The sequence below is a fragment of the Amaranthus tricolor genome, chromosome 1, assembly GCF_026212465.1.
Source record: "Amaranthus tricolor cultivar Red isolate AtriRed21 chromosome 1, ASM2621246v1, whole genome shotgun sequence".
Taxonomy (NCBI): Eukaryota; Viridiplantae; Streptophyta; class Magnoliopsida; order Caryophyllales; family Amaranthaceae; genus Amaranthus; species Amaranthus tricolor.
Genome location: NC_080047.1, coordinates 2,876,859 through 2,889,581, shown reverse-complemented (window position 1 = coordinate 2,889,581; position 12,723 = coordinate 2,876,859). Strand labels below are relative to the sequence as shown.

The following is a 12,723-nucleotide window of genomic DNA, read 5'->3' as shown; positions in this document are numbered from 1 at the left end:
TTAATAATAATTAAATAAATATAAATAAAAAAGTAATATACATATCACGAAAAGTGAAAACTAACTAAAAAAACGCTTCAAAAAGCGATATATAAAAGATAAGGAAGAAGAAAAAAAGTGTCATTAAAGACTCAGAAACTAACTAAATTTATCCTTTTGAGCAACGGACTGCTACAGTGCTACATTTGGTACATCCACCTTTGTTTTAGAACGCCAATTCATGCCTACATATGGTATGTCTTGGTTGTAATTTTTTTTTGGATAATGATTTTTAGTTTTTGGAATAATTGCACTTAATAGGTTGAATTTTGATTGAAATAGCTTATTATGTCAGAATTTTTTTATAACATGTTCGGTAGGAAGAATTTTAAATTTAATTTTCATTCAACATACTTTACCGTTAATTACATCAAAGCACTTGTTGCATGCATGACCCTAAGAGTTGGCCTAAAGTGTAAATGCCTAGGGCCCAAACTTAATCAGAGCTCATTATAAACAGACATTAAAAGCTGCTAAAGAATATAAATCGTGAAAACCACATAACTTATATTTCTACTACTCCGAATCAAAAAAGATATCACGTATACAACCACACTTAATTTAAGACAAACTTCTTTAATACCCTTGATCAAAAGAATGACATATTTTAGCTACAACTAATTGTGGGAAAGAAACAAAATATCCATTCTTGAAACCCAATACTCATTGCTAAATTACATACTCTCATATATTTCATATAAGAGATTCTCAAAATCATAACAAACATCTAACCAAACTAAAAATTTTCTTTTTTGTTTTCGATTGAATTTCTCAAGACATGCACTTCCACACCTGAGACATCAAGTAACCTCTTTTTTTGGACACATTTTTAAGTATTAGGTAGAGACTAATGACCAACAAACCAAAAACATTACATCATGTATTTTAGCCTCTCTAATAGCTGTATCACATTTGGTGGCCTTGACTTCGTAAGGCGAACATAGTCTAGATCACACGGGATTGCAAAATCGATTAGAAACGATGGGCAAGGTGGTGTACGTGGGTGAGGTTAGCCGGTGAAGGTGGTGGAGCGGTTGCATTGACAACCTTTGGTGATGGACATTGGTAACATTTTGTGAACAATCCAAAGGTGTCAATTTGGTGCACAAAATTGATCATGCTAGCCCATCCACCGAACCCGAACCCAACTACAAGTACCCATCCTACAATAAATATGTTAATGACAAATGATCCTGCCCACCTTCCTACAAATCTGGGTGGTTGCTCTACTGCATTCTGCATTAAATTAAACACAAACCATTAGTAAATATTAATATTAAATTTAATAATTTTATAATGATCAAATAATAGAAGACAACAAAAATATCAAAGTATTATTTTTTTGGAGAAAGAACCGGTGTTTGTCTTACTTGACCGTGACCATACGCTAACCAATAACATCAAGTATAGTTCTAAATAGAGATTTACTATACGTATACAATACTCCTATTCAGCTAGACACACACTTTTTAATAAACATATATTATAAAAATTTGTATTGATAGAATATACGACATTTATTGACACCTACCCTAATCGGTTATTTATTTATCATATTACTACTCAATTAAAACGATTCACTAACTCAATGATTCACTTTTCATTGGTATTTTAGATATACAAATATAAGAACTTAAGTTTTGAGCATTTTAAATATTTTTTACCGTATGTATTTTAAAAAATATAACAATATAATTTGCTTTTAGTTGAATATATTTAGCAATATTTAATTTAAATTTTATTACTTTAAATTTCTAATAGTATATATAGTCGATTTATTAACATTTATTAGACCCTCTAGCAGCGTAATAAAAAATCATACTTAAGTTTTTCGTTACATTGAATTTAGTGACATTTCTCATAAATGTCACTATAGACTATAATAACAATTACATATGCCACTAAAGACCAAATAAAGTGTCATTAAATCATTTTATAGTGAAACTTAAATAAAAACCAACAATTATCACACTAGAAATATAAATGAGTGGCTTTTTAATGGCACTAAATCCAATATCACGAAAAGTTAAATTTGTTATAGTGAAATTAGGGGTCTCAATTTTAAATTATGTAGCATATGTTAAATTTTTAACTATAAAAGTCATTTGAAAAATATTTTAATTTTTGAAATTGCAAAGGGCATCAAAAAATTTGTTAAGTTTTGCTCTGCGAATGTAAGTAGCGTTACCTCGCGAGCAGCGGCAGAACGGAATGTGAACATGTGAGCTAAGGCGGGGATGATGTACACGGTAAAACTAACGAGCAATGATCCAACGGCGGAATTGATGGGTCCAAAGAATGGGAAAATGATAGCCAAAAACCAAATGGGAATGACAACAGGCAGCCTAGCAGCTGCGCGTTTACACATGCTTTTACAATCATGCAATCCGATGGCCTTTTCCCATACGAAATACAAGGGTGTGCATGCAAATCCAAATGTTATAAACTGCATAATATCAAATATTACGCATTCAATTAGCATATATTTTCGTTAATTGTAAAAATATTAATTAAATTGGGTTAAAAAGAATATAAAGGTAAATGATCGTGCCTGGTGAATGAGCATGAGAATGACAGCCATGTCACGGAAAGGAGAGCGAGGGAGTAAAGAGAAAGCATTGGAGTGATCAAGAAGCATGTCTCCAAATGCCCAATATACGGCTGATGCTGAGGGAAGTGTTAATGTCAACACATATAGAGTTGCTAGTAAATATATTGCTTTGAACTTTTGTGGCTTCCACATTGCGTGCATTACCTCCCTACACATTCCCAAATTTTATCAATACTTGTTAACAAACACCATGTTTCTCAATCATTTTTTCGAATATTAACTAATATTATAGTATAACACATATTTTGAAATTTCGGCTATCAACTTACATTTATTGTTAAAATGATAAGATATAAAACATATTTAGGAAAACCTTTTAGACGTTCTAAGATTAATATTATCCATTATATATATTACCTATTATTAATGCTTGTAAAATAATTAATTTAACTAAAAATTTAAACTAATGGTTAAAACTCATAATATTACTTATACTATATCACAACCCTTTGATCAAATAAGAGCTTATTAAACTAGAAATGTAAATTCGTCGTAAGATTTGCTTATACATAAAAGACTTGAAATGACATAATTAACAAAAAGATAAATGAGAATCAAACTCATAACTAGTCTTCTACTATTATGTCTAAAGAATTAACTAATGTTTAAGCCAGAGAAAGTCTTTTATGGACTTGTTCCACATTATTTTAGGGTGCACTAATTTTAAAAAACATTAAAAATAGCAAGTATTTGCATTTGACAAGTACAACTAAATATTAATTTAATACTCGCTATTATTAGGAGGACCCTAAGCTAATGGGTAAAATCCTATAATACGTTATGTAATTAATGAATAGTACTCAAACAATAACTAATCTTAATGTAAACGGAAGAGGGAGAAAGATGATGCTTTTTTAAATGAGAAAATAGAAGAGGATCTCCAATAAATCAAATCAGAAAGAAAATAAGAGAATGAACTGTAAATCTGCAATAGTACATTCTATACCCACCCAGCTATCAATACAGAAAAAAGTGAATGAAAAAAAGATAAACAGAGGGTAAAATATAGTTGGATCCCATTAATTATACTAATATTTATACTCTTAATGAATTACTTCACTGTAAAAGAACACTTGCTTTCTACATTGTTTAAGAAAGAAAAATGCAGGGAAAAGGTTGTTTCGTCAAGAAAAAGCCATTACTTTTTATGTTACGCACGCCTTACTTAATTTATGTTAAATCAGCATAAAGAATCATACAAACAATTGACTTACTCTATTCCTCCCCGTACTAATGCTCCTAAGATTTTTGGATAAAATTCCGTGGCAAAGCAAATTAAATTAAAAAATAAGACAAAAATAAATTGAATAATATTTAAAAGAGCGTGAGTTAAAAAAAATAAAAATATAACAAATTTAATTACACTAATAAAAAATTTAAAAAATTTAGTGAGAGATGTTGAGTATTTACTCTTTATTATTCTTATATTTGATACTCCCTCCCGTTCAATTTACTTATCCTATTTGGTTTGGGTATAAATATTAAGAATATGAGGAGACCATCTAAAATAGTAGACTAATGTGTAATATTGAGTGTTTTTAATATTAAAAATTGAAGGGGATCACCTAAAATAGTAGACTCATATATAATATTAGATATTTTTAATATTAAGAAAATAAGAAAACCACCTATAAATATAGGTCTTAAAATAAAAATAAGACAAATAAAGTTAAATTACCTAAATAAAAAAATGGTACAACTAAAAATATCGGTACGAAATAAACGCAGAAAAGCAAAAGACATGGAATTTTCTTACAACTTTACCTACATGTATTGGTCATTGTATCTATGACATTGTCTATTGTTGTGTCATTTTCATCGATTGGCTAATGTTTGTATAACCGGAATTGACACATTTGACATTATATGGTTGTTCTAGTACAAAACTTATTATGTTAGACTACTAATCATTAGCTTAACTTTTTGATCGATTATATTAAAAAATAAAGCAAATAATTATTTATGTTTTTTTGAATTTGTTACAGCGCGTATATAAAATAAAATCCAAAATAAAAATAATATATATTTAAACTGAGATAAAAATACTCAATTATCTAAAATAAAAATATATATTATCATTAATAAATTTACATATCAAAGATAAATTTAAGTTTGACCAATAGATATTAATTTAGGATGTTGAAAGACAAAAATATTGGGTAGATGAGAGTTTGTCTTACACAGTAACAGCATGTCCTCCAAATGTGTAAAGAATGTTTGTTGCCCCCGTGAAATATAAAACTAACTTGGTCGGCCCTGAGTGCTTCACACCTTCAACCTAATCACATTTTTAATCACATCAACTATTAATCACCATCTAATTAAAATAGCTAAATTATTGGGTAATTACTACCGAGTAAAAACACCCACTTCATCCACCAAGATTAATATTTAATATAACTTATAGTTATAAATTATACTCCCTCCGATCCTTTAATTTAGTCTCATTTCCTTGGGCACGTATATTAAGGATTGTGTGGGGTCCATGTAAAAGGTGGTAGTTGGGTATTTTTAAGTAAGGGTATTTAAGGGTTTACGGGGGTAAATTCGTAATTACGTGTGTGAACGAAGGGTATTTAAGTAAAAAAGGATTGCCAAAAATAGAAATGAGACTAATTCAAAGGTTTTGCCAAATAAGGAAATGGGACTAAATTAAAAGATCGGAGGAAAACTATCTAAATATAATCATAAAAATTTACAAAAATGTATAATAAAAAATATATATTAAAATGAATTAAACACAAATTCTATATATCTTTTAAAAACGTTAGTTAAATTTCTCTATCTTTAAAGTAAAATATTCTAAATGAGAAAAATATTATAAAACGAAGCGAAATCATTTTAAAACCCTAGTGGTTGTACTTGGAATTTACACATGTTTAGAGACTAAAACCGACATAAAAGTAAGAGCTAATTAAACTTATTAATTAATTAATTCAAGACTGTGATTAAGTGTGACATGTGATAGTACATCGGTTTTAGCCCTTGCATGGGTATTCCATGCACTTATTTTTCGGTGTAATTTCATCATTTCACCCCAAATTCACCAATTATCTCTTAAGTTAGGTATCCCATGCACTTATAATATTAAATCAATTTCAGAATCAATTTGATCATATTAATCCTAAATTTCAAAAATATCTTAGTATATATGGGATACTAATATATAATATAAAAGTGTCAATAAACCATAATAAAAAAAGCAAGAATTTTTAAATAAATTTATAAAATTAGAAAAATAACTTTATAATTTATTCTCAATAATTTATAATGAACTTGATGCATAAAAACGTTTATCTAAATTTTTTTTATAAATATTCAAAAGTTAATTTTAGGACGGAAAGCATAAATAGATGAGATGTGGTAGGGCTAATTTTAGTGCCTGAAAATTTGGGTATTGATGTTTCTTTGGGAATAATTAAACTGCCGATTAGCAAACTATTAGTTGCCTTCTTCAAAAAGCATTAATATGTTGTTAGTGCTACTAATGAAGCTCCTAATCAATGCAATTACTTTAAGACAAAGCACATGATTGGTCGGGTTACATATTTGTAACATCATTAGTTATGAAAAAGATCACATGTAAGGTTGCCTTAAGCTAGCTTTTCTAAGCTTATGGATTTTCTATTACTTTTAGTAAAGAATTAAAAGAATAAACATACCATTTTACTTTATAATACAACATAGATTATGAGTGCAACTAGCTAGATACCATATTGTAGCATAATAGATGGGAAAAGTATCATGATTACTATTAAATACTTGATTAAAGATCAAAATCGATCTTTTATGGGGAAGACTCATAATTATTTTTTTAAATAAGGCCTATAATTTAAAATGTCAGAAACGACACTGATATCAGTTTGTGCACAAATATTCCCAGGGGCTTGAGGTTAACGACTAGGAAAACCTCCCGTAATCTTAAAGGCACTCGAACATGTGAACTCTAGGATATAATTCAAGTAAAGCTCAACTAGAAGTGAAGCTAACCTTCAGGGTTTAATTTTGAATTATTAACATTGAGATACCGATAATGTTTATCATCAAAGATTAAGAATATAAAATAGCGTTTTTTGATTACAAGGATAAGGTTGCGTCATACCTGACCATGAAGAATGGAGGCAATGGTAAGATACCAAGCAGTATAAGTAGTCATAACTAAGCCAAGAAATGACCAAATTCTGTAATTGTGAAATGAAGGAATAAAGACAGTGGTAGCACAACATGCTCCAAAAATATAGGTCCAAGTTCTCTTGTCCAGATTATCATTTATATAGTATATATTGCTGCAAATAGTATTCAAATCAATATATATAATTAGAAAAATAAACTAAATAAATTAAATCAACACCTACTTCATGACAGAAATCATGACTAGATTAATAGTAATTATACTGTTTTAGATAGTAATTAGTACATTAATTATTTTAGCTAGATTCCATTAGGGAGGTAAAATCCAATATACTACATAGACTTTTTAGAGTACTAGATAGATTAGATACCTTGCACAAGCAATGAGTTGAATGACTGATCCAAACAGAAGAAATGTGCAATTAAATGCCAATCCAACATTTCTCCAATGTTTTCCTAGTAACCCATCTAGCACCTCAAACCACTGCATTAATTAATCACATTAAAACATTAAACACATCATCATTTTAATATAATATTTCCTCCCACTACAACATAACTTGCTCTTAGTGGGATATATTTAGCGACATATAATTTAAATGTCGCTACTTCAAATTTTTAATAGTATGTATAGAGGATTTAGTTACATTTATTAGACCTTTAACAGCATAATAAAAAATCATGCTAAAATTTTTTGCAACATAGGATCTAGTGACATTTCTCATGAATGTCACTATAGATAATAGTAACAATTACATATGTCAAGACCAAATAAAGTGCCGCTAAATCACTTTATAGTGGAATTTAAGATAAAACCAATAATTATTACACCAAAAATACAAATCAGTGTCGTTTTTTAAATTCCACTAAATTTAATATCGCGAAAAGTCAAAATTTGTTATAGAGTCCGTTTAAAATACTCTCACCCGATTGAGACATGTTTTGTCGAAGATGTTACTACGAGTACCAAGTAGAGTATTATAGAACAAACCTCGGTTATACATTAATAAAAAATTTCTAACAGTTTTGATAAAAGTGTAACAAACAAATGGAAATGATGAAAAAAGTGATAGATTAAATTAATTAAGAATTTAGGAAAATTGGTAATGATAAAATTACCTGAATGACATGATTCCTAAAATCAACCTTTTCTCTTTCCTTTCTAGTTCTATACTCGACATAGAGTATGCTAATTAGATAAGCAGTCCAACTTCCTAGTATACCATAGAAGAGTTGGAATATGATTCCTGATAACATCCCCAGCTGTGAGAATGAATATGGTAGTGTCAACAGCACTTGTGCAACCTGCTCATTACACCCAAAATACATAGGTTGATTGCTTAGCGATAGAGTATAAAATCAATCTTAAAATCTCAATCTTCGGCATAAACTTTTTTGTAAATGGTAATAATACGTCAAAGAAACCATTACAACCATAAACTTTAGAGTTTAGTTAGGGATGGTTAATTTATTGACTTCCAAATACAATTTTTGTGCTAATAATGAATATTTTGAAAGTGTCAAGAAACAAACTTAACCAAAAGATTAAATTGATGATGAAAATCCCACGAATATATATATACTTTCTCTATTCTGAAATATTTGCTGCATTACAATTATTAACATTATTTATCGTTCAAACTTAATTTATGCAATACGTCTAATGTGTAAGAACAAATATACTTCCTTTGTTATGAAATCTTGTTTAAATCGACTAATAACATACTTTTATAATATTAATTTTTTATAATTTTATATGTGCATAGTTCAATATATTAATAATCAAATAACACATTAAATTGCATAAAAAGTTAAACGTAATGAAACAGAGGAATTCCCTTCACATTAGAACTCTTTGGACTAGAATACTAAATGTAACATATAACCTTCTCATATTTGACTCTAAACATTCACTTAAAAAACACATAGATTTAAACATGTAATCTTCACCTACCACTACAATGAGCTCTAATACTACCATATCAAGTGATATATTCAAATAAAAACTTAGCTTATAGATATATAGTGGGGAAAAATTACCTGATTGGAGGCACAACTAAACCAAGCATCATAAGTAGAGCCACCATGCCAAAGAAGATTAGAGAGAGCAGTTTTGAAGGTAGTAGGCTTAGATTCATCTTTCTCCATTTCCATGTAGTTGCCTATTATCACATTCTCAACTTCTTTCTCCTTGTCCGAATTAACACCCATTTTCTATATATGTTTACACTTTACTTTTTGTTGTGTAAAATTATTGTCTCTCTTTTCTCCCCAAATTTGTTGTAATTCCCCCCTTTAATCTTCCCCTTGTAACTTGTGGGTTTGTAGAATAAAGAGAGAATGCTGGGGATGTGTTTGGTTATTAAGATGAAAGTTGTGTGGAGTTAAGGATCTTTTGTTTATAATGTAAGGTATTTATACAAGACATTCGCCTTATTAAAAGGTGTAAGTTTTGTCTTTGCTAAAACATTTTGGGAATCTTTTATTAAATTAAAAGAAAAAGAAAAACACTTCAAATTATTAATTTTTTTATTAATAAAGATTTATCTTTTTTTTTTTGAGGATTAATAAAGAATTATCTAATTCATACTTCTATTGGTAGTTCTCTTTTTAAGTTTGCTATAATTTTTATTTTTGTGTCTTCTCAATTTTCATGGATCAAAATACTTTGTTCATTGTGATTAGGTCTGTAAAACATATCAGGTCGTAATGTGTTCGGATTCGAGGTCATAAACAACTTGTGACATACTTGTCACATTATATTATTCGTCTTTAAAGTTTATTTCATATATTCAAGTTAATATGCGAGAAAAAAAAATTATATAGTCAAGTGATATTTTATTTTAATCGTTTAATTACATATTTTTATAGTATTAACCTTATATAATATTTTATAAAATGTTTTTTATAATTTTTAGTCAAGTATGATTCAAGATATAAATAATTAAATAATACATTATTGAATTGTACAAAAAGTGAAATATAACATATACTCTATGATTGAAAGAAATTTATTTACTATCTATATAACTTAAGTCTTATCTCTTATTCTTCCGACATCTATTTTATATAATATATCTACCCAATTTCTTAAGCAGTAAACTGAAAATCTTTCAACAAAAAAGTAGTAAACTTAAGAAGAAATAAAATAAATTGTAGACATCAATTTAAATATACAAATCAATATATATACGCAAACTTGTTACTTGTAAACACGTTTATTTTACAATTGATAGTATAATATTTTGTTATTTAGTATAAGATACAAATTTATTTAGTTAAACACTCACTAAACAATTACACATCCAAATTCCAATTATGTTGAATTTAAAAAAGTGCTGTTAGCTTTGACTAGTACTACGGTCTTCGAGCTTGGTCGAATGATTTTAATTTTACTAATTTATTAACATATATAATTTCTTTAATTATTTTTGGATTGGATTTTCTATAATACTTTTTGTCTCATAGCATAAAATTTAAAAACATAATCATAGAGTGTAATGCCAAAATTTGGTTGATTAATTAAGCGTGAGTTGTTTTCCGCACGAGCGGGTCTCCCGCTTCCCGAAATTATGATTATGCTTCTCAATTTGCTTAAATTAAACATGTATATCTACCGTTATTATTGTACCCTCAAGTCTTTTTTTCTTTTATTATTTAAAAATTAATATTGTTCCCCCAAATTTCTAATGAAAATTGTACCCTCAAATTTGATTTTAAGGTAAATAAATGGTAATTGAGTCAGTTGCACCTCTTTATGTATTGACTAAAAATATGAATAGTTGGAGACGTTACATTTATATATTAAATTATTAATAATTTGTTTAATTGCCTTTTTTGCCCAAGTGTTTAGTTGTTTTACCCGTTCTCTTTTGTATATTTTTATACTCAATGTATTATTTTATTGTTTTAGCTCTAGTTTTGGCTAATGTTTTTTTCAGATAATTTACTCTTTAGATAACAATGTCACTCAAAATTCTCTCTATGCAAGCCTCTTTCGAGTGGGAACAAATATTTACCCTTCTCTCGCTCAAAAGAGAGAGATTAGATTAATAATGATGATAATATCACACTAAAATTTATAATTATAAAATAAAACAAATTCACTGAAAAATGAGTCGATGCTTAATTCATTAGTTTATTTGTGCTTGCTCTATAGAAATAAAAATTTGATATAAAGGGAAAAACAATTTAACATAGTATAGAATCAAAAGAAATCATAAGATCACAATGATCAACTCTAATTAAATTAATTTCTTAATGTTTAAATGAGACAAGATGATACGTTATAATGACATCATTAGATAGAATTAAAAATAACTAATTTAGAAAAGGTAAAAATTAAAAAAATAATTAAAAAGGATAATGATGAAGACCATAATAAAATGATAATAGTGGAAGCAAAGGGAACAATTTGACCAGTTGAAAAGGGTGCGGAAGAATTAGGGGAGACAAAAAATAATTTGAAAGAAGAAGAGAAAAGGAATGGAGTGAAGATGGAAAAATAATAAGAAAGGTAGACCAAATTATTGCACCAAAACGGGCGTGGTCGCTTTTTAGCTACATCAAACTTGCTTTTCTCACATGTCTTTTATGGGCTTTCACTGCCCTTTCCCATCACGGCCCAATACCCTTTATCACAATCATCTTCTATTATTCCTTCAACAGAAAAACAACTGTATATATTTAAATATAAATTCTTGTATGATATGGTTTTAGTATGATATGTGTTTTATATATGGGTTAAATAATTTAATAATATAAATTAGCATTATATAGACTTTTTATTTTAATATTGTCTTACATAAATACGGTCTCTCACAAAAGTAGCTTATATTCAAATAAATCTATATAAATTTAGTTTTTATTTTTGATTTTTCCACGCTTCTATTAAGGTAATAATCTCAGCACTTTCTTTAATTTTCATAGACATGTCTTCTCTTATTTATTGACTTTTAATCCTACCAACACAATATAGTGGTCTATATCAATTTCTTAATACTTATGTCAATTGTAAGTTGTCTTTATCTCTTTTCATTTTGTACCACGACCCATGGGCGATGGAATGAAATTTAAGGAGTTAAATTGAGTGCGTCAGTTATAGTCAATTTGCAAGAAAATAAGAGCGAGAAAATAGAGGGTAAAGATGTATTGTAATAAAATCTTATCTATTTTTTTTCTAAAAAAAAGTAATAAAATCTTATCTTGAAATATTTATGTTGTAAATTTATTGGAATTGACTAAAATAAAAATGAGTCAAATTGAGAGATACTGAGAAAGTAAGTGATAAGATTAAGAATTTTGTTGGATTGGTTTCTTAACATTTTATCTAAAGCCAATATGAATCTCAACCATCCTTTTTTTAAAGTGGAAAAATTCTCGCCAAGCACGAAGAGAACTTGTGTTGCATCCACATTCCGATTCTAAAAGCTCTTGTGTGAGAGACGCATTATTAGAGTATATAACAGTTTCAACCTTCAACTTAAGCTTTTTTGAGTTAATTTTTTCACAATTATTAATTTGTATAATATAGGATATTTATTTTGAAAATATATAATATTATTTTTTATATTTATTTTGAAAATATATAATATTATTTTTTAAAACAACTATCAATTCCATTCTTAATTATGTTGTTTGAATATTATTCATTTTCGTTGACCATACTTCTTGTATTAGAATGGAATCGGACCACCTTGCAAATTGCAAGAAGCTAAGGGTGAGAGAATTGCATCCACTTCATTATCTTGTACGAGAATGAGGAAACAATTCCATAAAATTAATAATTTTAAAAATTAAATAAAAAATTGGATGGATTAGATCGATGTGATATCATGGTCCCAAGTCCCAACTGATAATTCTATTCCGCTGTCTTTGAATTGTTATTTTCTAAGGAATCATCAAATCAATAAATCTGTATTTCATTTTATTGTTTTTTTATT

At 28.0% G+C, this 12,723-nt stretch overlaps 1 protein-coding gene across 1 annotated transcript; it reads right to left on the bottom strand.

The window, feature by feature from the left end:
- Window positions 1–526: 526 nt before the first annotated feature.
- LOC130798902 (auxin transporter-like protein 2) lies at window positions 527–9,189 on the bottom strand. Its single transcript, XM_057661999.1, has 8 exons — window positions 8,822–9,189; window positions 7,901–8,086; window positions 7,153–7,265; window positions 6,753–6,936; window positions 4,831–4,928; window positions 2,591–2,798; window positions 2,228–2,485; window positions 527–1,275 (listed from the first exon to the last, which is right to left on the bottom strand). The coding sequence occupies exons 1-8, from the start codon at window positions 8,990–8,992 to the stop codon at window positions 1,012–1,014; spliced, it is 1,482 nt and encodes a 493-aa protein (XP_057517982.1). The 5' UTR covers window positions 8,993–9,189; the 3' UTR covers window positions 527–1,011.
- Window positions 9,190–12,723: the final 3,534 nt, after the last annotated feature.

Coding starts and splice junctions, on each gene's coding strand:
- LOC130798902 (XM_057661999.1), bottom strand. CDS start 8,992: ATGGGTGTTAATTCGGACAAGGAGAAAGAAGTTGAGAATGTGATAATA. Junction 8,087..8,821: donor TTAGTTGTGCCTCCAATCAG/GTAATTTTTCCC, acceptor TGTAATGAGCAG/GTTGCACAAGTGCTGTTGAC. Junction 1,276..2,227: donor GTTCTGCCGCTGCTCGCGAG/GTAACGCTACTT, acceptor AATTTAATGCAG/AATGCAGTAGAGCAACCACC.